Here is a 27,108-nt window from a genome sequence, read left to right as displayed (position 1 = left end):
CACCAATTCTATGTTATGCTTTCTTTTATATAATTGTAAGAAATCTCACAGATGCTAGTTGTGTGTACTTACATATGTGGGCCAATTTAGTAGAAACGTGAAGAATGAGTAAAGCAAAGTTTGAGAAACACTGACGCGAACAAAGTGCTCCATAAGAATATGCTTTCTCCCGTATAGCAACTACCAGCAATACTCTATCATTGTTGCTGGTTTAGTTGCCGATTCCGAACATCGCAATATTAGCATGTGTATTTCTGCTGTGGTTGGGACAGAGCACCCCCACGAATTTTGCCTCGGAGGAAGGGTGGTGTTTGGTTGTTCGACTTTTGTGTACCAATCGGTAGTACCCGGCCGTGTTGCGTTGGGGTAGGAGGAGGCGCTTTGCCATTTGTGTGCCTTCGCGACCACGGCTAACGACAACCACGACGCTCCATCGCACATCACTGTTTGATACGTAGACCATAATGACTCAGAACAGAACAGGAAGAACGTTTCGTGCGCGAGGTTCGTTTTTCTTCTATTTGACTGGGCAATTGACCCAGGCCCCGACGACCGCCACGCGCCTCGATGTTGTTTTGAATGTGGTGTGAAAATTGCACAACGGGATTTGGTCTCGCGTGCATGTTGCTGTTTTGAAAACGGGGTGAAGAAAATTTACATTTTCTCCCGTATGGTTCAGTGAACTGGCCGCGGCAGGACTTTGGAAAGAGTTGAAGTGCTTCTGACCTGCATCGAGGAGTAAGAAAGTGTTCAGTATTGGATGGGTAATGGCACTGGAATGTTCGGTACGTAATTCGTGAAAATGGTACAGTCGCAATTGCACGATGTACGCAGTAGTGATTCGCGAAAAAGTTCCGGATTTGTGAATAGTTTTAAATCTCTGTTTCGAAGGAACAAAAAACCAGAAATCACAAAAGTGCTCCCCGTTAACCATGGGAAGGCTCCTATCGCCGATCCAGAAGCAAGTGAACCGTCGTCTTTGATAAACACCTCCTCCACCGAAGAGAACAACAACGCCAAACAAATTGGAACCAACGATGTCATCGCCATCGATGGTAAGGCACCTGAGTTGTCGGCGGTCGTTGCCGTGTCGATACCGATGGACGCGAATCGTTACGAGATTAGGAAACCGATGAAAAGAAAATCGTTGCCGCCGAGTGCGTCCTCGAAAGAAACGCCATCAACAAATGGCACCAAAAGAAGTGGCAACAAACTAGTCCGGAGGAAGTCGTTTGGTCGACGAATCAATAATTTGTGGAGTAACTTCGGACTGCTCAAGAGTTCTGAGAAGATTGTCGAGTTTGCCAACGGATATGGTAAGTACTTTACCCACTATAATCGATAGCGCCCGTTCGGCCCTGTTTCAATTTGGTTCACTAATAACAGGTCTTGCATATGCGGTTCGTCTGCCGCGGCACGATGGAGACGCATTGCCTTCTACGTCTGTACTCAAGACGGGCGAACAATAATGGTCTGCCTCAATGTTTTGGTCATGAGTAAGCCATACACCTGTGCCAACAACGATTTGTATCGATTGATTTGGTTGTTGGTAGCCGTGTCGAGTCAGAGCATTTTCAAGTCTATGCCGATGTGTTGAATATGTTGGCTAATGGGGTAAAAGAATAAATTGCCCCCTCCCATAGGCTAGAGCGTCTCACGTACATGCTATTTTCGTCTTTTGGGCTGTCAATTATAGTCAAATTATACCCAGATGGATTGTATGAAGACTATTTTTTGATTATTTTTACGAGATTCTATTTTTCTTTTGGAATATGCCGTGAGATTATTTCTACTTGATAACAATTCGTAAGTGTTATTTCTATTTTGATCAAAACTACAAAAAATACGCAGGGTACCAGTGGTTGGATATTGAGTATAACATTAAACTTCTATGTGCACACGTAACATTGGACAATCATTGGTGTTCCGATCAACACCACTGGGCTGACCACAACATCCCTGCAGAAGTGTGTGACGTTGGTTCGAGAGACTGCGAATTTGATAACTCCAAACAATGAAGAGGCAAGATATATTTGCAGACCCAAAGCAAAACAAAGCATAGATAGGCATTCAAGGAACGTGGAAGTGTGTCGCAAAATTAAAATACGTCGAAAAGTTAAATTATATCCGATATTTAATACTACTTTATTAAGAATTTATTATATTCGTTACTATACAAGTAAGTTGCATTGAATTTGATAAAGATTTCTACTTAAAACTAACTAAATTGTGAAAAATAGGTACGACTCGAAATTCAGGTTAGGCTATATGCAAAGTACACAGCATTGGTCTGAGGATTGCTATAGTGAATTCATAGTAAGTTACTCTCAAAATATCCTTATTCCTACGCCTATATACAATAAGTGGAAACTATTTATAATTTCAATAACTTATTACCTATGAACAATTAATTTCGAATTATGTAAAATAGGTATTTGCATATTGCCAGTATCGACCTAGCGAGACCCGTCCGCAAGAGGATAACGGATAGGAAACTAAATTGTGAGTAGCAAACCTTCAATTGACATTTGAACTATTGGTAATAAATACTCATTTTAGCTTTGATCAGCTGTAAACGTAGACGGTGATTCCGAAGACAATTTCCTAAAATTATTCCGAACAATTGGCGAATCATTAATAATGCGTCGGCTATTGGCGACCAAGGAAGAAATGTTAGTGTAGTATCTTTTGATGCCACTGCATTACATGTATGTTAGTAGAACGAAGTAATAGTGCGTCGACACATATTGAACTTATTCATCCATTTTGTTTTATTATAAAAAATCTTATGGGTAAAGTCTCAGCCATAATAGACGTACACACTTAATTTTATTTACCGGGATCTCAGCAAATTGTTCAACTTTTACCGAGATTCGCACAGCCAAGCCCCAGCAAACATGTTTTTCGCTGAGATAGCTGTCAAAATTGCTGAAAATCAGCAAATAATTTGCCGAAACCCAGCTAACAAACCTTAATTTTTGACGGGATATCAGTCTTTTATTTTGCTAGCAGACGGCTGTGTAAATGAGATATTTTGGACTTTTGGTTATTTTTGCGTGTTTTTCTACTTAGCTTACTTTAAATAAATAGGAATCATGTGTCTATTTCCTCGTTTATAATCACATTCCAAACCATATTTATGTAACAAAATAAACAAAATATAGCCAAAAGTCCAACATATATTCAGATGTCCAAAATACCATCGTTGCCCAACAACAAGACAGAATTCTAGAAAGGGAAAATGTTCTATTCGTGTAAAATAATTTTTCTCGTTAAACATGCAAAAGGGTCTTGATCAGATTATATTTTATCGCATACGGATATTATGTGATATAGTTATTATAGAGTTTTGGCACTTCCTGGAAATTTTCGCCTGCCAAAGCGGATTATGCTCTTTACTTCACATTTGCCGATTTGCACCGGATATATTAATTGTGGTGGTTCTGGAACCTTCCTACAATGCTGCAAGTTCCAAGAACCACTGTATTCCAGTTCCAGGTCTCCTAAGGATCTCAGAAAAGATTTCGAGACGATAACGGTTGCGGAGATAAATACCGGAATTAGAAGCACGTTCTCCAGGTGCTAGGTCGTGGTACTTTGTTGGAGAATGATGTTTGGACATTAGGGTCTAGCGGTACAGCAATGTCGATGAGGGTTAACCGATTCATCCTTTTGTCGTAGACCACAATATCGGCCCGATTGACACGAATAAGGACATCCGTTATGATCTCGCGATCTCATACAGATACTGTTTTCCAGAACCATAATCTTGGCGACTTTGTGTTGGGACCGAGATAGGCTGAACGTTTTCGTGACCCGTGGGTTATAGTCTGGCCAGTGAAAAGGTTTTATAGCTAACATTTTGGTCCTGATCGAGCCAGATAAGATCAATCCGCGGGTCCACGTCCTGGTGAATAGTGCGCATGGCTTGGGTTCATTGTGTGCTTAATCCATTGTCCGTCCTGTCCCAATCCAATGCGCAGCAAATGAGTTTGTTGAAAGCTTATCTTCAAATTTTAACTCGCAGCCAATCCAAATTTTTTATGATTGGTGACTTCAATGCTAAACACCGTTCATGGAATAATGCTCAGAGCAATTTCAAAGGTAAAATTTTATTCGGATATTGTTCCGTGGGATATAATACTATTCAATATCCCAATGGACCAACTTGTTTTTCTTCCAAACGAAATCCTTCTACAATTGATTTAGTTTTAACGGATTCAAGTCAGCTGTGTGGCCAATTGGTAACTCATGCCGACTTTGACTATGATCACCATCCTGTGACGTTTGAAATCTCACAAGAAGCCCTCAATAATCCAATCAGCTCTACTTATAATTATCATAGAGCTGATTGGGATTTATATAAAACGTATATCGATAGGAATTTTGATGTTGATATTCCTCTCGATACCAACAGTGATAATAATAATGCTCACGTATCTTTGACAAATTTAATTGTAGAAGCCAGTGGCATTGCAATTCCCAAATGTGAAATTAAATTAAACTCCATTATAATTGACGAAGAACTTCAGCTACTGATCCGTTTTAAAAATGTGAGGCGAAGGCAATTTCAAAAAACTCGCTATCCTGCTTTGAAAGTTATTTGGCGAGATTTTCAAAATGAAATTCTAGACCAGGGTTGTTAACGTTAATCAACGATTAACGCCGGTGACGTTGATTTTCACTTGGGCTAACGTCAACGTCGTTGTGCTAACTTGCTTGGATTGTAACGTTAACGATAACGAGATGCGTTGAATCAACGTCATCGGACATATTTTGCTGGACTTGATAATTTGCCCGTTAATTTTTCTTCGCAATCGGTCCAATGCGTCCAATCAACAATCAACACGTTTCCAAGCCAAAATGTGGTTTCCATAGAACATGGAAACTTTTCATTATTAAATCATAGTTCACCGCTACACCGCCACAAAATCCATTGACAGTTTTGCTTCAAGTCAAATCAAGTTTTGCTAAGCCATAGGAAAAAGAGGTCAAGTTTTTCTGATAAGACAAATCGCCATTTCTCGGAGAACACTCAAGATGTGCTCATCTGTATGATGGATGCAGTATATGTGCCTTAAGGACACTCCTGACGGAATCCAATTTTCAAAGTACTCGCGTTTTCAAGGGCACACCATTCGATACGGAAGCAACGCACAACTGTCATTTTTATTATTTCAGCTTTGCTTCGTCGCAGCATGCGTGAAAAAATAAGATTGACAGTTGTGCGTTACTTCCATGTCGAATGGTGTGCCCCTGAAAACGCGAGTACTTTGAAACTTGGATTCCGTCAGGAGTGCCCTTAAAGATTTCATATAAGGAAAAAATTGGAATAATCCCAGCTCTCAAAGCTGGAGTTTTCATTCCGCACTAGACTAATTACCAGTTAATTCTGGGTATCCAGTCTCCATTTTCACAAAAAAAGGTACAACGGTTGGTTCCACCCGTGGGAATTTAGCGCTGGAAAGGAAAATGAATTTTCACATGACATACAATAATACAATAAATGAAATTGGAATGTAATATTCCTCATGAAATGTGAAATTAATCCCGAATATGTAATAAATAAGTTTAAAGCATTGGTTTCATCAAGTCTTTTATTTTTTTTAACGTTATGAAATGTTTTTGTACCAAACATACCGTTACCGGTTAAATGATAAAAGCTGAGTAATGACGGCTTTGGCAGGGTATGTTTTAAAATTAATTTGATATATATTCAAAGTTTTCCCGGATTTTATAAAGATAGATCTCCAAAAAGTATTTAGAAAATAATAGATCATAATCTGTTTAAGCAGTTTTAAATTTTTTGGACCGGTGGGAATGACACATGTTTTTCCAAGCCGAAAAAAAAAATCCGAAAATTTCCGGCATATAACGCAAAAAATACGACATAGGTAACTTATGCGGGTTATTGTTTTTTGCGGGATATATCATATTTTTCAACATTTTGTCAGCTGGAAAAACCTTTTGTCATTTCCCTCCGGCTGGATAACATGTAAAGCAACTCATTAGCGGGAAAACAACGAAGCCGTTAACGTTAAATTAACGGAAAACGTTAAGAGACCGCATCGTGCTTTCGTGCTGTGCGGTTCTATTTTCTCTCTTTGCTGATATATAGATATAAATAGAAGGAAGCTGGAGAATTCAGATCTTCCTTCTAACTCTAATATCGGAAATAATTCTTCTCCAACCGAACTGAGCAATCAGTTCGATTTGATTAATGATGAAATTGAGCAAATCGAATATACCCCTAGCCCAGGTGATTCGATTCATGCGAAAAAGCAAAGGATTCCGCCAATTGTGGTATCTGTTGCCGAGTTTTCTGGCTTCCGGAATGAGATTTTGAGTAACCTTCAGGGGATCAAGGTTTCATTTCAGATTGCTAGGAAGGGTGACTGCCGCGTTTTGCCGGGATCCTTTGACGATCGCAAACGTCTTCTTCAGTATTTAACTGAGAAGCGCCAGAAATTCTTCACATACGACGACAAAACTGAGCGATTGTTCAAAGTCGTCTTGAAAGGTCTCCCCAGTGATGATAAATCACTGGATGAGATTAAAATTGAAATTTCTCAATTACTTGGATTTTCACCAGTCCAAGTAATTAAGATGAAAAAGAAATCCCACTCTGGTACTTCCCAGAGGGGCATTTCTCAAGAATTTTATTTAGTTCATTTTAACAAAAGTGAACTAAATAATATGAAATCATAAATCCAATTTCTGGGAATGCCCTTCACGCAAAAAAGTTTTGAATTCCCGTGCAAAATTGATGACGGGAAATTCCAATCGGATCCCAGATTCGACAGGTAGAAATTTTTCAAACGCTCAAATTTCGAAACCAGTTACCGGTCGAGCAATTCATACCCACCACAATTCACAAACAAATTTTGCCGCTCGTCAACGGGTAGCAAGCACTTCAGTAAATTCCAATTTTTCGAATGTACCTACGTATGCAAACATCGCTGCTGGTAGACAAAATTTCTCTTCTCAAAATGAGGTTTATACCCATGTCCCAACGGAAAATAATGGTCATGTTGCCGATTCAGGTAGCATGACTGCTATTGATTTTGATTTTTTAACTGAACAATATTGCATCACATGATTGGTGCAATGTTCAAAGCAAATACCATACCAGAAGCTGTGCAGGTTGGTATAAAGTACACACAAAAAATTGGTCAATTTTCCTTCATTGCAGCCTATTTGCCTTTTCAATGCAATGGGCAGCAAAAGAATTTGTTGAAAGATGATCTTCAAATTCTGACTCGCAACAAATCAAAATTCTTCGTAATTGGTGACTTCAATGCCAAACACCGTTCATGGAATAATGCTCAAAGCAAGAATAATTTTAGTCTAGGTCTCACTAGTCCAATTGAGGATCAGGTTACACGAAGCTTCGAAGACATTCCCAACCAAGATAATGTTTTTGACCCTTCGTTGGGAACTAATTTGGATGAAGTGAGATCTATTACTAGAAAATTTAAAAATATGAAAGCCCCGGGTGATGATGGTATTTTCTACATACTTATCAAAAAACTTCCTGAGAGCTCTTTATCCTTTTTGGTTAATTTATTTAACAAATGTTTTCAATTGGCATACTTCCAGATAAATGGAAAAACGCCAAAGTTGTTCCAATTTTGAAGCCGGACAAAAATCCAGCTGAGGCTTCTAGTTATCGCCCAATCAGTTTGCTTTCTTCAATAAGCAAACTGTTTGAAAAGATTATTTTAAATAGAATGATGGTTCATATTAATGACAATTCTAGTTTTGCTGATGAGCAATTTGGTTTTCGCCATGGGCATTCAACCACTCATCAGTTATTAAGAGTTACGAACTTAATTCGGCTCAACAAATCTGAAGGATATTCGACTGGAGTTGCTCTTCTTGATATAGAGAAAGCATTTGACAGTGTTTGGCATGAAGGTTTGATTGTAAAACTGATGAATTTTAATTTTCCTCTGTACATTACTAAACTGATTCAAAATTATTTATCAGATCGCTCACTGCAGGTAAACTATCAGAATTCTAAATCTGATAGATTACCTGTAAGAGCTGGTGTTCCCCAAGGCAGCATACTGGGGCCCATTCTGTCTAACATTTTTACTTCTGACTTACCTTATTTACCACCAGGGTGTTAAAAATCTTTGTTTGCAGATGACACAGGTCTCTCAGCCAAAGGGCGTAGCCTTCGTGTCATTTGTAGTAGATTGCAAAAAAGTTTGGATATTTTCTCCACTTACTTGCAAAAATGGAAAATTTCCCCGAATGCTTCCAAAACTCAGCTTATAATTTTCCCAAATAAGCCGAGAGCTTCTTATTTGAAACCTTCTAGCAGACATATTGTCACTATGAATGGGGTTCCAATTAATTGGTCTATGAAGCCAAATACTTAGGACTTCTGCTGGACCAAAAACTAACTTTAAAAATCACATTGAAGGCCTTCAAGCCAAATGTAACAAATATATTAAGTGTCTATATCCACTTATAAACAGAAAATCAAAACTTTGTCTTAAGAACAAACTTTTGATTTACAAACAAATTTTCAGACCTGCCATGTTGTATGCTGTGCCAATATGGACTAGTTGCTGCAATACCAGAAAGAAGGCACTTCAGAGGATTCAAAATAAAATTTTGAAAATGATTCTGAAGTTGCCTCCGTGGTATAGTACCAATGAACTTCATAGAATTTCTAATATTGAGACATTGCAACAAATGTCCAACAAAATAATTTCCAATTTCAGACAAAAATCGTTGCAATCTTCTATTGCAACGATTAACTCCTTGTACCCTTAGTATAAAATAGGTTAAGATTAGTTTAAGTTGAAAACATTGTAATTCCTACATGGTTCAATTCAACCAGAGGAAAAATTCTTACTGCCAGAGGTAATTGAAATGTATTAATAATAACTAAAAATATTACATAGTAAATAAGGATGATAGTGTTAAGAAAACACGGAACACCTAGTCTAAGAGATGAATGCATGTATTAGATAATTAGCAAATAAAATCATAAAAAAAAACGGAAAACGTTAACGTTCCCGTTTAATAACGTGTTATAGGCATTAACGAAAAAAAATCGTTAATCGTTGAAATCAACGTCAACGAATTAACGCAACGGCGTTATTCGTTAATTAACGTTAACAACCCTGTTCTAGACCAACATTTGAAAAGGGCGTAACAGCTAAAATTTATTCCTTCTGATTCTTCGTCTACATACATAGCTATATATGTAGAGAAATAATCAGAAGGAATAAATTTTGGCTGTTACGCCCTTTTCAAATGTTGATCTAGAATTAACCCGCTAATGCCCAAGACCGCCTTTAGACGGGGTATTTTGTTTATTTTTTTATATTTTCAGATTTCTTAAAGTTTTTGATGTTGATCAGTAATATAAACTTCAATTCATGTTTAAATGTGGTTTAAAGTCAATTTTAAAAGTTCTACACATTTATAAAAAACTAGCTGTATGTACCCGGTCTTGCTCGGAGTTGCCAGTTTGATTCGCAGTTTTTTCACAATCGGAAAATGAATAAACCAATTGGTCAAAAGGATAATTGTATTTTCTTAGTGATACTTCATCATTTGATTAAAAGAAGGCAGATTTCATTTGAAAACATTGACTTATTTTGAAAAAGGGATCAAACCCAAAATCGCCTTATTCCGGGCAAACGTCTATTTCTAAAGAAGGAAAAACATCCACCGATGGCTTATTCCGGGAAAACGTATATTTTTAAAGAGAGGATCACATTCACCATCCAGAAGGAAACACATTAATCATTGCTTTTCACTGGGCAAACCATGATTTCGATGAAGTGTTGAGTTGATCGATAACTAAACAATACAACTCCCCCACACCCTTCCCTTTTCCATCCTTAACCCACTATCGTCGTCTCCTTAATATGAAGAATGTGTGTTCAAAATTTTGCTGAAATCGGCTAAGGGGAGGTCAGGAGTTACACTGAGGCGATTGAGAGCTGAACAATGCCAGTCCCTCCACAACCTTCCCGTTTTCTAAACATCATCCCTATCATCTTCGCCTTCTTAAGAAAAATTATGTTTGTTCCAAATTTGGTTGAAATCGGGCAAGGGGTACAGAAGTTATGCTGGAACATTGGATCATTGCATACCTTGCTTTTATTCATTAATCTTTAATCATAATCATTTAATTTTTATACCTTTTAAAATTTGGAATAAATGTTACTCGATTATTGATCTCTATGTAAATCATTCAATTTGATCATTCATAATCATTAATCATTAATCATACACATAGTGTGTCAACATTTAATCACGATCGGTAATCGTTAATCATACTCCAACGGTTTTTTTATTATTCATAATCGTTCATCATTGTCAAAAATGAATTTGGTCGTTAATCATTATCAGTCATCATTGTCAAAAATGAATATATCATTAATCATAATCTTTAATCATAGAGTTGAATGATTTAATCATTTAATCTGGTTGGAATTAGTCCTGGGGGTTGGGAGTTACACAGAACTACTTGTTTTCAAAAGACAACCCCTTCCCCCTTACCATCCCTCTTTTCTCAATGACCATTTCACCCCCATTATTATCTTCTCATTGGGATATAGAATGTGTATACAGTGAACGTTCGCTAATTGGGTTTTTTCTAGTTGGGGCACTTTTTAGTTGGGGGTTCGCTAATTGGGGCGAAACCCAATTAAAAAGCAGTTAAACGTCAGAATATGATGTCAAAAACGCGTTGACGTTTTGTTCCCGTGTTTGGCGGGATCGATATTTTCTGGCGCGTAAAATATTCCTTTGTTCAATGCAAAAAGTAAACAACATTGACGCTTGCCAAAACGCCCCGATTAGCGAACGGCATTCGCTAGTTGGGGTGAGGTCTTGCCCCAATTAGCGAACGATCACTGTACCAAATTTGCTTGAAATCGGTACAGGGGTTTAGAAGTTACACTAAGTTGCCCGTTTTCTGAATAATACCCCAATCTCCAACCCCACCCCCCCTTTTCCAAATTACCCTCCCATATGATCGGCTCCTCATAGTGAATATGTGTACAAAATTTGATTGAAATCGGTCCTGGGGGTTGGAAGTTACACTGAGTTGCTCGTTTTCCAAAGACAACACCTCCCCCTATACCCTCCCCTTTTTCCCAATGACCATCCCACCCCCTTTGTTATCTTATCCTTATGATATAGAATGTGTGTACCAAATTTGGTTGAAATCGGTACAGGGGCTCATAATTGAATAGCCCATTTTCTGAACAAAACCTCTCCCTCTAGACCCCTCCCCCTTGCCCAACTGCCCCTCCCATATGACCACCTTCTCGTAGTGAATATGTGTACAAAATTTGGTTTATATCTGTCTTGGTAGTTGAAAGTTACATAGAATTGTTAGTTTTCTGAACAAAACCCCTCCCCCTTTTCCAAATGACTATCCCACACCTTTGTTAACTTTCCCTGAGGATAGAGAATGTGTGTACCAAATTTGGTTGAAATCGGCCAAGTGGTTCAGAAGTAGTTGGCGAACATACATACATAGATTGGTTTTTATATATATACTAGTCGACCCGGCAGACGTTGTCCTGCATAGTAGGCGAATATGCTCGTGCGAAATTTCCATACGAATCTTAATTTTACTTTTTCACGATTTACTCAATCTAACTCGTAATTTTCGCATGAGAAAATATCATATAAACCCGTCGGAAACGATATCGAACATATCTGCTGAAGAAATGAAGAAAATCCATCCAGCCGTTTTCGAGTTATGCGGATACGAACACAGACCATTTCATTTTTATTATATAGAAGATAAAGAAAAAAAGATAGAATACTGAAAATTCATATTTTGTTCCTGTGTGTTTTCGCTCGTATTCCTTTCAAGAGTGAAATATGTGTAGTTCAGTATTTTTATACAACTAACCTTATTCAATAGAAGGTTATAGTGGTGAATATTTATCGAATTCGTTACACAGAAAAAAAAAAAATAACACTGAAAATTTCAAAATTGCAATAAGCCAGGCTGGCATTGAAAAAAATCAGATCATGAGTAAAATCGAAAACATTCATGCCAACTTGATGCTCTACTGCGACCCAATCGCTGATGCTTTCTAGATCGTTGAAATTTGGCGTTCGTTGATTCAATGTTTAAAGATCTTCAACGCTCACCAATGGGAGAAAGCAGAGCGAGGCAAATCACTTGGTAACCTAACCACGGTGCCCCGGTAGACCGTTATTATAAAATAAAAATGTCCGTCAAAACCAAGTACAGGGCTCGATTCCTGTGGTAATTCTGCACCTCTGGAGCAATTTTTAAAAAAATACCTAGGAGGAATCTCGAGAAATCTTGATTTGAAGTTTAAAGTTAAGAAATTTCAAAAGAATCCATATATCCATATAACCCTGATTAATCCACCTAGACAGATGTCCTTCAATTCTTCTTGTACCTGCCGGTCGGAAGTAACCACCAGCTTTGCAGGGTTGCTGTCCGGCATTCTTGAAATATACCCTGCCAATCGTACCCTTTCAGCTTTAGCTACCTTCTGGGTACTGGGTTCGCCGTAGAGCTGGGCGAGCTCTTGTTTCATCCTTCGCCGCCACACACCATTCTCTTGCACAACGCCAACGATGGCCCTAAGCACGCGTTGCCTTCATTAGAACTATAAATATTTACAACTGACTTATCTTACCAAACTAACTTAAGTATGTTTTTGTATGGCTAACTTGCTCGAGTTTAGTATAAGTGTTGCTTTCAATGTTTAATAGAATGAAAGATAAAAATTAATTTTAATTTAGTGTTTATGTTCATAATGGAGAGAAGTAAGACCAGAGTTCGTGTAGAATAATAGTAGTAAGAAGCTGTTATACTCGATCACAGCACTTATTAATCGTCAAATCTCGTCAAAGTTCTAATCAACGGACTAGAAAAAGCATGTCCAAAACCTATTCCGGTACTTCTACAGAACTCTGAAACATGATAATTCAAGATATGGTACGTGAATGGAAGCTGCTAGAAAAGCCATCAATTGCTTCCTCAAAACCATGCTCGAGCTGTATCTTGCGTACACTTTTTTGAAATCATTCAGAACCTGCTGATTGAAATATTAATTTGAAAATTGTTAATGTTTAAGCAGAGTAATGACGTAATCCGAAAGATCGGGATTCTAGTGAACTCTATGCAATTTGTTGATGCCTCATCTGTACTTGGTTCACCCATAAATTTACTCAACATGGCACTTCTCGAGCAACTTTAAAATCGTATTAACAATTCCGAATTAGATGTGTAGTGACGGAGATAAGCAAAGGTTCATTTTATTTCTTTATTAAAGTGTTTTTAAAAGTTCAAAAATTGAATATTTTATCTTCTTTGTAACCAAAAACCCAAAAGAATATACACAAAGCTTGTAATTTTTTTTCTTTCTCTAGTGCATTTTTCCTGATGTTTTCCTTGGTTCTCGAGATCTCATTCTATATGAAGAGCTCACTCTTGAAAATCGTAGCTTTTCTTTACCGCCATCTTTGGAGTAATCACCAGTCCGATGATCCTTTTGCGGGGAAATCTCAGAATATGATAAAGCTCCGTCAATTCAATTGTTACAGCATCTGACGAAGATCTAACCTGTTATATAATGCTAAACAACTACACTACTTTAAACAAATCTTTAAGCTGTTGGTTTTTTTCATCATTTTTTTTTCCGTACTCCAATCTTTACTTCTGATGCTCGAATACATTTTTGAATACAATAAAAAAAATACAAACTTTAATCTGAATGGCATTCAACAAAGAATCTGCAGCCTGCACGTGAATTCATGAATGGTTCTGAACGAGAGGTATAGCATTCTTGCAGATATGCGGCTTCAAGTCATACAAAAAACATACCTAAGTCAGTTTGGTGAGCTTAACCAGTTGTAAAAATTTATAATTGTAATAAAGACAACAAATGCAAACTGGTTGAAAACAACTTGGACCACTTTTTGGACGGCTTTGAAGGTATTTTGGGGATATTATTGAATAAAAATATAGATTCTTTTGAAATTTCTCAATTAAAAACTTCAAATCGAGATTGCTCGAGATTCCTCTTAGGGATTTTTTTAAAAATTGGTCCAGAGGTGCAGAATTACCACAGGAATCGAGCCCTGTGCTTGGTTTTGATGGACATTTTTATTTCATAATAACGGTCCACCGGGGCACCGTGCTAACAATGAGTGTTGTTACCACACTCTGTTAGAAAAATCTTTTCAGACATTAGGAAAATGAAGTCCGCTGTGAGAACGGAACTCTGATACATTGCATGGGAGGCTTTAATACTTTCTCTCCTCCATCCAAGCAACTTGAAAGCAGAGTGAATAAAGCAGAACTCCTAATGTGTTTTATTCCAGTAGAACAAGCGTAACACAAATGCTCCAGTCGTAGCTTCCCTGGATACCATTACCAAGTTTGGCTTGGCGAACCCTGTTGCTCGTTGTTTACGCAGCAACGATCGCCCATAATCGTTGTTTGGTATCCATCTGAGACAGGCTGTTCACTCACTGGCATAGGATGCTAAGATTGAATTAGATCAATGCTCGTCCGCTTCACTTACGCTTTCAATGCCTGAGCCGGCATTGAATAGGAGTTTTTAAACTCTAAATATGTTGAAAAATAAGAAAAAGTTAATAGATTCAAGAAATTATTTGATTGGATTGAAAACTTGTTAAACAAAATTCTTAAAAATCAAAGTATGAAATTGATAAAATAGCGCATTAAAAAAAATATTGCCCAAACCGTGTTTAGATCGATTTTAGAAAGCAAAATAGTGATTTTGAGCGAAAATTAAAATTTGGGTTGTAAAGGGTTAAAAAATCCAGATTTATACTCCTAGCAGTGATTGTGCCTTTCTCGTGTGTTATGGAACAACCCTAATCAATCAAAAATATAATTGAAAAACATGTTGTATAAAACTGTTAGTTTTTTTTTGCTTTTCGGGCACCCCGGGGACGCCAACCCGGGCAATAAGTCCAGACCCAGCGTCCCAGGCATCCCAGGCACCCCAACTTGGGTTATAAGTCCTATAACTTCCAGAAATTTGGCCCAGCTCCTTCTTCCGACCCTTTCCCTGGGTCCAGAAAACATACAGTCCTGAACTTGCACGAGTCTTCCGTCAATTACGGCACACCCTCCCCCCCGGTCTTATCTGGGGGATAACAACTGAACGCATCACCTGGTTTCATCCTCTCTGACCAGCACAACTCGACTGGTACATCGAACAGTTCGCCTCTACATTCTACTGGGTTTCCACCACGACAGCATACTTGCTTCCTTCCCGATCCCACTCTTCCGCTGGAAGACAATCTCTGTCTCCAGTGGATATCCCGTTCGATGCACTTCAGCTCGACGATGACCTTCCAGTTGTTGGAGTCTGTGTCCGAGGTAGTTATAAAGTCAGCGTGGTAAATCTCTACTTACCCTGCGGCCCTCAATCAGGCATCGAAAGAAATGTAAGCGATATCATCAACAACTCCCCCGCCCCTATCCTCCTCATGAGGGATATGAATGCGCATCATCCAGCCTGGGGTGATCGTATGTCTGATCCCCGTAGTACGGTCTACTCGACTTTTTCTAGAACGCGGCCCTAGTAAGTCTAAATAGCGGTTCGTTCACCGTTTTTAACGGCCACTCGGCCACCGCCATCGACGTGACCGCAGCCAGTCGGTCCATACTCCAATCTCTTAAATGGGATGTGTTCACTGACCTTTTCGGGAGCAATCATTATTCGATTTCGGTCACTGTCCACGCTTCGCCCCCGGACATCACCCGGAGGCTAAGATGGCGCTATGATGCCGCCGACTGGGAGGCATATGATGACCACCAACTTCGACGCAAATTTGAACGAAACACAACACAAAACACCCACAGCTTTTCCCGACTTCCGGCCGAACTTTGGGGAAAAGTGAACGCACTCAGCGGTAAACGAAGATCTTCCCCTATCTATCTCGACACACCGGATCGTACCAGTTCCGATCCCCCGGAGGTGGCCAATGCTCTCGGGGAATATTTTGCTGGTTTAGTCTCCGTCAACGACTATGCAGATCATTTTCAGCGGACTGTTGCCAGCAGCTCTTCGTCTCTCTCCAACTTTCGAGTTCCTCTGGATTAGGGTCGTCTAACCGGTAATACCGGTATTACCGGCCAATTTCGAGTACCGAAAATACCAGTTTTAGAGACGGAAAATACCGGTATTTTCAATTTCGCTGTTGGTATAAAAAATCTTGAATAATAGTTTTCAGTTAAGCTAAAAATTCGTCGCTAAAAATGCCTTAATAGTTCTCTTCCGGAGATAACATGTGAAAAATGATTTGCTGCAAAAATATGTCCGTTCTCAATTCGGAAAAAAAACTTGTATTGGTGACTGACTCTAAGTCACGCTAGAATAGCATGTTATCCATGCTCGAACGGTTCTACGAGTTTCAGGGGGCCCTTCAAAAGACTTTGATCGATTTGAAGCTGCAATCCAAACTTATCTTCCGTGGTTATGATTTTTGTTTTCGGTAGGTGAAATAATTCAAGCCCTCGAACATGTTCAAGCTACTGTGGAACTACTCTGCCGACGTGGCAAGTAAAGCCACAGAAATTGCCGCCGTTGCGATGCTCTCAAAGAACGAATCCAAGAGACGATCAGAAATAATTGATTTTGACATTTTCTTCAAGACATCCATCTTTGATTAAGCAAGTGGACAAGATCTTGAAGCAGAATTCATAGGCAATGACCACCCCTGACAGCCGATGCATAGAAGATACCTCTGTGGACGATTTTTCTGGTTTATCGGTAAAAGAACAATTCGTTAAGAGACCGTACCAGAGCATAATACTTTGCTGGTGGCAATTACCTTGATGGCAGGATCCTTGCAAGCAATTCATAAAGATTTCTCCTACTATGAATCTAAAGCGATTAAAGGCAAGTACTTGAGATTGATTTTCGACGCTCTTGGAACCATTCCTCCAACTTCGATTGAACCAGAGAAAGCATTCTCAGCAGCTGGAAACATTGTCAACAAAATCCGATGCGGATTGGGAAATGAATTGCTCAGTATGTTATGTCTACTTAAATTTCACTTTGCCCAGCTCAACCAGCAATGGTTTTTAACTTGGGTTTTTACACTTGAAGTTTATTAATAAATATTGTTTTTCGCCCAAAAGTTTTTATATCTGAAATTTTCACAAATACCGTTTTTTACCGGTATTACCGGTATTGATTCCACCAAATACCGAATACCGGTATTTGTCAAAAATGGCCAATACCGACCACCCTACTCAGGATTCACAAAATGCCGCTTTTAATTCTCCATTTTCCGCTCCTGAGCTGTCGTTCGCCCTCTCAAGGAGTAACGGAAAATCATCAGGTCCCGATGGGATTGGTTATCCCATGATCAAAAACCTCCCTCCCTGCGCCAAAATCCGGTTTCTGGAGTTGATCAACCAAGCATGGTCTGATCAAACCTAATCACTAACATCTTGTGTCTCCAAGGTCGTTGAGAGATCAGTGAATCGTCGTCTGAGGGATAAATTAGAAGCCGATGGTTGGTTCGGCTTCCGCCAACACGCGTTCCGACCGGAATACGGCACGGGAACATACTTCGCATACCTGGGAGATGTACTGCAGAACGCCTACAACGACGGCAAGCACGTGGATCCGGCAACCTCCTTGCTTTTGTCCGTAATTTCATCACAGGGTGCTCTTTTCACTGAAGACTAATTCAACGGCTTCACTGGGACCCCGAGATCAATCTTGGGAGCAAGCTCTCACAACTCGAGACTTTCGGGTATTTCTTGGTTACTCCAAGGCTATAAGTACAATAGTGTTTTAGACTATCTGACTTCTACTATACATTAAAAAGGGGCCCGCCACAATAGATCAAATATCTGGTCGCAGTGGATATTGTACCCGACAGGAAAAAAAAAAGGCTATAAGTCCCTACCCCACCAGTGACCGGGCAGCCCGGGAACCCCAACCCGGGTTCTGAGTCGTCGTCGGCGAAGGTGGTAGGTCATTTGGCATAAAGTCGTTTGGCATAAAGGTCGTTTGGCATAATGGTCGTTTGGTATAATGGTCATTTGGCATAATAATTGTGAAATCACCAATTTCGGAACTAAAGTCGAATATGTTCAATTAGTTATACTTATTGTCGTTTTTATATCAAAGGAGAGATGTTGCATATTATAGCTCCAATCCAATACCCCGAATAACATTACCCTGAAGGCCTCAACCCCGAATTGGACAGTACCCCGAAATTGAAAACTCCGAATGGGACACTTCTCCGAGATCCATTTCCCCGAAATCATTTCGAATCTGCAGTATTCCATTATTCCTTTCCACATGCCTACGTAGCATGGATTCTGGTGCTCAGGTTGATGCTGTCTGTACCTCAAACCAGCCTTTGATTGTGTTGACCATGGAATATTACTAGCTAGATTGGATAAAATTGGCGTTTCCCCCACTTTTGTCTCATGGTTAGGATCGTACCTGTCTAATCGCACACTGTGTGTCAAAAAAGGAACCGAACAGTCTGAAACGTTTTGTAACATTTCCGAAGTACCTCAAGGAAGCAATATGGGCCCATTGCTTTTTGTGCTATTCATAAATGAAATCGAAACACCCAATATTTTTTTACACGGTTGGTATTCTTTAATTTCCCGGGTAACCTGATTTTTCACAGTTTTTTAAATACCACCTGAATTTTCTTTGATTTTTTATGATTTTTTTCATGGGGTTAACTCATAGTTTCCTCAACGTTAAAGGTCGTAATCAATTAAAACATACCCGTGTAAAAAAAGAACCGGGTGTATATTGTTGCCACCCGGATGCCGATCGTTTTTCGCAGACGATGTCAAGTCAAGACCTACATGATAATTAAGAGTGTACAAGATTGCATGGAGCTTCAGAAGATGGCAGATTGTTTTGAAATGTGGTGTTCCAGAAACTTAATGACAGTTAGCATTGCTAAAGGCAGTATCATCTCATTTCATCAAAAGACCAAACCATTTGTCTTTGGGGCCGTCCAGAAACCACGTGGTCGTAAATGGGGGGGGGGGGGGGGGAAAATGACCACGATAAGCCACATGGGGGGAGTGGGGTGTTGCTCTCGAACCACGTGGTTTTTTTTACACGAAAAACTTTAGGTGATTGTTAGCGGTGTAAAAAAAAACAAATCTTTAAAATTTAATGAATTAATCATTAAACGCAAAGCGCATCTTAGGGCCGATGCCCACGTAGCGTCTTTTCAACTGAGCGTTAAAAAGACGTAGGTATGCATCGAAAAAACCGGTAACGCAGCGTCGGTCGAAACGCCGATGCATATCTGCGTTATTTGACCATCCTAGCCTGCGATTCAGTCTCAATTTCCACAAACATAATTGGAAAGGAAAAATTCGAAACATATTTTTAAAAAAATTCCGCCGCAGATGGTTTTTGGCATCACGCCGCAGACACTTTTGCATTAGCGGACTGCAGCTACAATTTTGAAAAATGTTCACGTTTTTACAATAAATCTTAAGAAAAAGCTTCAAAAGAATTTCATGTGGATATTCAGGAAAAATCCAGTAAAAACTTTGGCATTACTTCATACAATCCTGAGAAAGTGCTGGCATTCAGAATGATTTTTGAACAATTGAACCGGTGCCAGCGAAAGTGGTACATGTTACATTGAGTAAATTTTACAGGAGACGCATTTTTCCAAAAACCTCAATAAAATTCAAATTTTTAATTTTCTGCAATTCAACGTACCAAGTTGTTATGACTGGCGTACCTAAAGGTAGTAATGAGAAATATGCAAAGTTTTATTACAAATTTCAAGTTTGTTGGAACAAAATGCACATGTACCACTATTAATGGGAACAAAATGCAACAGAAACCGAAAATCGTTGCCAGTAAAAGTGGTACATGTTCATTTATAAAATTATTTTTAACGACGGTAAACCATTTTGAAATATAAAATAGAGTTAAAATCTGTTGCGGAAACATCTTTGTTGTTAAATTTTCTTTCCAATAAGCTAATTTTAGTGGGTAGAACTGTACATGTACCACTTTTCCTGGCAACGGAATTGTCATTGTGATATATACCAGAAATTAAAAAGTGCATATCTCCAGATTTAGTTGTCAAAAATCACTTTTTCTTCATTCTCTTACCAGATCTTTGCTAAAAGAAGCCGTTGGTGTAAAAACAAAAAATCAACAAAAATGGTTTATGTACCACTTTCGCTGGCACCGGTTCAATTCTCTCTGAAAAATTTTGCTTGGAAATTTTGCTACAAATTGTTAATGAAAAACAACAAACAAAACATCTCCAGTGTAAATTCCGAAAAATATTCCTTAAAACTCTGAAAAAAATTCCATGTGAATTCTGTCTGAAAGTTTAAAACAGTCTTATGGCAAATACATATAACTTAAGGTGGGAAAAAATTATCATATTTTCATATTTTTTTTACATTCCAATGAATTTCTTCGACAAGTTCTTCCGAATCTTCATCAGAATTTCTTCTTCATTCCCAAAAGAAGTTTTGCGAGTGCATTCAAGATGTTCAGTCTCCAGTTAGCCTTGCGAGCAAAGGTGTAGGATTGCGGAATCCGGAGATGACGAGTTCGATTCTCGTTCCTGTCTAGGATGTTTTCGGGTGGGAAACATTCTCGACACCCTAGGTATAGTGTATCCATCGTACTTGCTACACAATATCGAGCAATGGCTGGCATATAGAAGCTTTTAATTTATAATTGAGGAAATGTTAATAGAATATACTAAGTTGAAAAGCAGACCATCCTCCAGTTGGAATATGGAGCCATAGAAGAAGACTTCTAAATTTTTCAAGAAAAAATCTTCTGAATTTCCAAGAGATATTAAACAGCCAATGCCACATGAAACACTTTGATATTTCCGTTGATTTTTTGTTTTTGGATTTTTTTTTTGGAAATTTAAATTAGGAATTTTTGGAATACTTTTTTACGCTCTTTGTGAATTCTATCACATTTTTTTTTAATTTTCCAAGTATTTTTTTATTCGACGCATTATTTAGAATTTCCACGGAAGAGTCTATGGATTATCATCAAAAAAATTCTTCGGATATTCAAAGAATAAATCTTTAGAATTCTCAAGGTTTATTTTTTTTGAATTCTCACCATAAATTTTTCTAAAATTTCATCGGGAATTTATTCTTTTTCGGGAAGTCATTTTGATTTCTTTGCAGGTTCAGCTAAACATTGCTTTTAATCTCTACCATACAAAGATGCACAGGAAATGATTTAGAAATTTTAAGGAATGTTCACATTTTAATCTTTCAAATTTTGATTTAATTTTTTAAGGAATTCCTACTGGAAATGCTTCAAAAGTACAACCTTTACAATTTTTTCGTTATTTCCACTTATAAAAACATCGGAATTTTGGTGTTTCAGATGATTTTTTTTCGATTTTCTTCTTGAAAATCTTTGGAATTTACATCGGAAATTTTTTGGCATATTCCGAATAATTTATTTTGGAAATTAAAAAAAAAAACTACTGAAAATTTCTAAGAATTTCTTTTGAAAAACTAACAAATTTCCATTGGAAATTTAGAAGAATTTCCTTTGAAGATTCATTAAAGTTGCCCAGGATTTTGAAAAAAAAACCTTAGAGATTCCGTAAAAAAAGTAAGCTGGATTTTTTTTCTAATTTATACTGGAAATTCTTCGGAATTTGATGTTTATTAGGCTTTCAGCGATCGTGTACGTACACGCACGTTTCACTCACACTTTTACTCGGTTTGTTTGCAACCACGAGCAGCTGTCACGGCAAAATCAAATGGGATTGTTTGCAACCACGAACCTGCGTTCGTGTTGGTGAGAAATGTCGGCGAGACCCTAATTGAAATTTTCATCGTGAAATATTTCATGAATAAATCAATATTAGCAATTAACAATTACAAAAATTTTCACAAAATAAATATTTTTTTCCACAAACAAATATTTTTTTCCACAAAATCTCTATTTAATAAAAATGAGTTGAGATTTCCTTCCTGACGATTTAACTCGCGATTTGCAAGATTTTTCCCTAATCGATTCGTTTTGGGATCCGCATGGTTTGTATATACAAAAAGTTGGTGAATTTAACGGGGAAATGTAAAAAGTCATTAAAAAACAAACGCACGGAAATTGATCTAGAGTGCGTTGCTGCAAATAGTTCATTGTGACATTTGTAACACCTTGGCAATGCTGGGTTTCTTTCACATCAATAAAGAGCAATAAAAAATAAGAAAATAAGAAAGAAATGCAATCAAATTGATGAAATTTTCCATGAACTTCAAACGCTTTTAAAGAAGGGGTAATCTATGGAAAAATTCTTAATTTTATTGCTTCTTTATATTCTTTAATGGAAATTTCTTTTTTTTTTTAATGCTCTTTATTGATTTTTTCGTGGAAAGGTTTTAATTTTTGGTTAAAAAAATATTTATTTTGTTGAAAATTTTGTAATTATTTATTTCGAATAAAACAAAAGTTGGACTGGTGGTGAATGCCTCAAAGACAAAGTACATGCTAGTGGGCGGAACCGAGCGCGACAGAGCCCGCCTGGGAAGCAGTGTTACGATAGACGGGGATACCTTCGAGGTGGTCGAGGAATTCGTCTACCTCGAATCCTTGCTAACGGCTGATAACAATGTCAGTCGTGAAATACGAAGGCGCATCATCTGTGGAAGTCGGGCCTACTACGAGCTCCAGAAGAAACTGCGGTCAAAAAAGATTCGCCACCGCACCAAATGTGTCATGTACAAGACGCTAATAAGACCGGTTGTCCTCTACGGACATGAAACACGGACAATGCTCGAGGAGGACTTGCAAGCACTCGGAGTATTCGAGAGACGGGTGCTTAGGACCATCTTTGGCGGTGTGCAAGAAGACGGTGTGCGGCGGCAAAGAATAAACCATGAGCTCGCCCAGCTCTACGGCGAACCCAGATCCAGAAGGTAGCTAAAGCCGGAAGTGTACGATGGGCAGGGCATGTTGCAAGAATTCCGGACAGCAACCCTACAAAGATGGTGTTCACTTCCGATCCGGCAGGTACGAGACGACGTGGAGCGCAGCGAGCGAGATGGGCAGACCAGGTGCAGAACGACTTGGCGAGCGTGGGGCGAAGAACGACGGAGGTCCTTAGCTGGTAGCTTAGTTGGTCCTCCGGAGACGAGCCAGCCTCGGGCTGAAAGTCTCCTTAATAAAGTCAAAAAAAAAAGCTTTGGTTAAAGCACCAGTCTAGCGTACTGTAGGGTCATGGGTTCGAGTCCCATCGAAGAGAAAGTGGTTACCTCCAATATATTTTTCAAATCAATATCTTCCACATAACGAACATATTCACATATGAGTTTTCATAACATGGCATCAAATTGTTGATTCAGTGTTATCTGTTTAGATGTAGACTAAATAAATAAATAAATAATAATAAATAATAAGGGGATCAGTAGATACAAATAGCACTGAGAAGCACTGTGGAATTTAAAATAGCTTCGGGTAGTATTAAAAACTTCCTTCAGCAAAGGGAACAGACAACCACACAGTACAAGAGCACCATGCGGTCTGACTTTTTGGGAGTCGGACGGACCAGGTTGCTTGGAAACTCTTAGTCCTCCCCTTAGTCGTGGGTCGTTTTAGGGGGAGGTGGTGTGTGGCAAATGTCCACAGTCCATACTATTTTTGGAAAATTTGTATGAACAAACCAAAATCTGTCCACGTGGTATATGGACAGCCCCTTAACCGATTTGCTTGCAACAAATTTCATCGTTGACGGGAAATCGTATTCCTGTTTTCTATTGAAAATTAACCTGGTTGGACTATATGTTCAAAAGAGTTGGCCAAATACATTTTCGATAAAGCACGAGAAAGACACCATTACCGCAGGGTTTCTTTTCTTGATAATTATTATATCATCCCAGTCATTCGAATTCTGGATGAGTAGTAGTGATAAACGAAATAAGAAGATAGAAATGCATTGGGAATAATAGACTGTTAGCGTGACACGGGATGGATTAAAATTAAAATACATGATACTGGATAAAATTCCAATGAAATGGTGAGAATGACAAAAGATAATCTTGTTTACAAATATGCTCCGTTTAAACCACATATCGCACTCGGAATCTGTGCTGCAGCTTTTACCACCATTCAAAAGCAACCTGCACAATATTGACATTCCACAGGTGAACGCTCGAAAAACCCTTCACCAGCAGAGCGCTCCACGAGACACACTTGCTGCTAGTGCTGAGCGCTAGAACTGTTTGCATGCCCTATTTTCATGACCGCTTAGGTATATGAGGATTCTTAGGCGATGACAAAAAGAGCACTGCTGCGACAAACAACAATCTGTAATAAAATAAATATATCTACAATATGTAAATTTGCCTCGAGCAATCAAACGACCTCCGAAATGCGACAATGACGAAAGGACATATCGTATACGAAAGTAAGATTTGGTGTACGACGAAAGCAGGCACAAGCCGAAGGGGGAATTGTGCGTGCGATGAAATTGAGGCTATGCTCGATCGGCATGATGTTATTTAGTTGATGTGGTCAGTTTGTAGAAGGGGAAAAGCAACCGGACTCAGTCACTCACTGGAAGTGGCCTTTGATGGGGGTCAATCCGTTTCCGATGCATTCGATTTTTAAATGTGGTTCGAAAGAGTGACTGATTGAGGTGAATTTTTCTGGCACTCGCTGATGTTGTGTATTCACCATTGAGTAAGCGGAGGCTTCACAGGCCTCACGTTTTCCTACACATCTTTTGGGTTTCGTGATATTCGATATGTCTTAAACTTCATCATCGTAGTCGTAGCTATCTTGATTATCTAAGCCATAGTATTTGCTATGAATATGTATGAGGTTTTCCCTCATAGATTCAATGATGGCGAAGAGAGAAAATGTTCTCAAATTACCATTTATTGACATTCGACTCGACCGATGGGCACCATAAATTACACAAATGTTCCATAGCATATGCTAGAGTAGCATTCGAGGGTTTTCGTTTAATTTCGAATGTGAAAGTTATAATGAAAGTACAAAAATAATTTTAGTGTTTTTGTAATATAAAAGTTCACTGACTAACCTAATACCAGTCTCGCTTTTTGTAATATCCAACAATTAGATATTAGATATCTGAAGACATCTCTAAAGATATCCTTTTCAAAGCCAAGGCAAGCAACGTCGACAAACTCGTCGCAAGGGAAATCGTCCAAGGCATAACGTCATCTCCTCCTTTCTCAGAGAAACCTTATGCGGCCCTCCTTTCTTACTACAGATTCTGATACACTTCAACTCGCTTGGGACATGGTGTTGATGATGGCTCCGAGCCAACCAGCCCCACAGTCAGTTAGTCGGTCGGTCGGTCGGTTGGTTGGCCGGTTTTAAAGCGCACTCGAGTAACAAAAGAGAGAAAACGGTGTGGCGCGCGGAAGCCCTCGGTTGGCCTCGCGCGCGCACGAGGAACGCATTTAGTCTTGCCAGTGTTGTTGAACTCAGATGACGCTTAGATAGACCTCCACTACTCATTCTCACGGCAGTCGTGGTGAGTCTCCCCGTCCGTACACGCGTTTGGACCTCGCGTTGTTGATCGCGCGCGTGTATACGAGTGCTTCGTGGCGCAGTTGTTGTTGTTACTCGTGTGTCTCCTTCGTTCCAGAACTTTGGCGGTTTAAACCAGTTCCAGAGCAGTATAGGACCCTCTGAAGGGGGCGAATAACAAGTGTGTGTTTGTGTTTCTGGAGGTATTGGATCTGTGCGAAAAGTATATTACTCTTGATTCCCTAGTCGTCACTCTTACCGGTTTTCTCGAATGCATTATGGCCATGGACTCTCGTAAAATCTTGATGCTTATTGCTAGAGATCCATTCATTTTCTTACTCGCAATCATCATCACACTAAACTGCAAGTTATTTACTACAACCTACGGTCGAGTGTCATATCCCATTTTGCTTGGTTGCTGACTTGAATAAAGTGTTCTTGCTGCTGCAGGTGATGCTGATTCAAGATTAGGGTGCGCCCTAGTGTAGTTATTAAAATATTAAAATGAAAGAGCTTACCAAGTGGATATAAAATCGTGACGTACTGTAATGCAATGAATGATTTATTAATTAGTTTTTATCGTATGGTGCGACCTACGATCTTTTCAGGACGCAACAATTTTAACTTTCTGGGAAAAGTGTGCTTCACAGAATACGAATTCAAAGGAAAGATCTCAATTATGAACTACAGAAATGTTTTCGATATCTAGACCAAGGTAGGCTAAGGTTCTGTGAAAGTGTTAAATCATAAGATAGAAGATGATGTGTTTTCAAGCATCCTATGAGTGTGCTCCATAACTCTGCCAAGTATTGATATTTTGGTTCAACCCTACTGGTGATGCCATTTCTAACAATCAACGTGACTGCTTGAACCCAAGTTGAAACCTGTTTTTTATGAGGAGATGGTTAAGAAGATTTTGCAGCGATGCGCGTTTTTGGGTCTGCTGCTGCCGCTACTGGTACCGAAACCGAAGGAATGGTGTATTAAATGCCACTTAAAAGAGTCAAGAATGTGGAGAAAAGACGATGTGTGTTCTATACCGAGGTGGGCGGTTGCCGAGTGTGTGTTTCTGTTTGATGGGTGGGTGTTGCCGGTCCCGGCAGTAGTGGCACACTTTCGTTTGGGAAAATTGTCATGTTTTGGCTGAATGGTTACGATGATAAAGGCCGGTGGATGTCGTTATTTCGTGAGATGAAAAATGGCCCAGCTGGGAATACTTGTGTAAAATTGTTCAGGCATGGTGCTTCGGGTGGTGATCACCGCTGTTGAGATGTGGGAAGATTTCATCTGATTTGTAGAACTGAGATAAGAAGTGTGCTGCGTGGGAGTAATATCAATGTAAATATCTTAGAATATTTGTAAACATGAGAAGGGGAGCTTGGGTGTATGATATACATTCCTGCTGACATAATTGAATATAGGTAGGCGAATAATCAACCAAATGCTCCTACGATTGATGAAATGTATGTTCCAGAGTTGGAGTCGAACAAAATTGGTAATCTCTAATTGTTATGGGGTTTCATCTGGATTTTAATTTATGAGTGTAGTGTTCTTGTCTTATCAGTCTTATTATTCCATCGAACAAACG

The 27,108-nt window shown here is 38.9% G+C and overlaps 1 protein-coding gene across 2 annotated transcripts in view; it reads left to right on the top strand.

Moving 5' to 3' along the window:
- The first annotated feature begins 742 nt into the window (after window positions 1-742).
- The window catches only part of LOC134212741 (protein PALS2), a 161,065-nt gene continuing 134,699 nt past the window's right edge, over window positions 743-27,108 (top strand). Inside the window, exon 1 of one of the 2 annotated variants that reach the window (XM_062690856.1) lies at window positions 743-1,316. In XM_062690856.1, coding sequence (XP_062546840.1) covers window positions 803-1,316 — 514 coding nt within the window. In that variant the 5' untranslated portion in view covers window positions 743-802. Of the gene's footprint in view, window positions 1,317-25,448; window positions 25,724-27,108 lie in introns of those variants that run through there. The other variant, XM_062690857.1, reaches the window with a different exon arrangement.

This window comes from Armigeres subalbatus, chromosome 2 (assembly GCF_024139115.2).
Source record: "Armigeres subalbatus isolate Guangzhou_Male chromosome 2, GZ_Asu_2, whole genome shotgun sequence".
Classification (NCBI taxonomy): domain Eukaryota; kingdom Metazoa; phylum Arthropoda; class Insecta; order Diptera; family Culicidae; genus Armigeres; species Armigeres subalbatus.
Note: the sequence above shows the minus strand (reverse complement) of the source record. Positions and strands in the feature narration are given on the sequence as shown.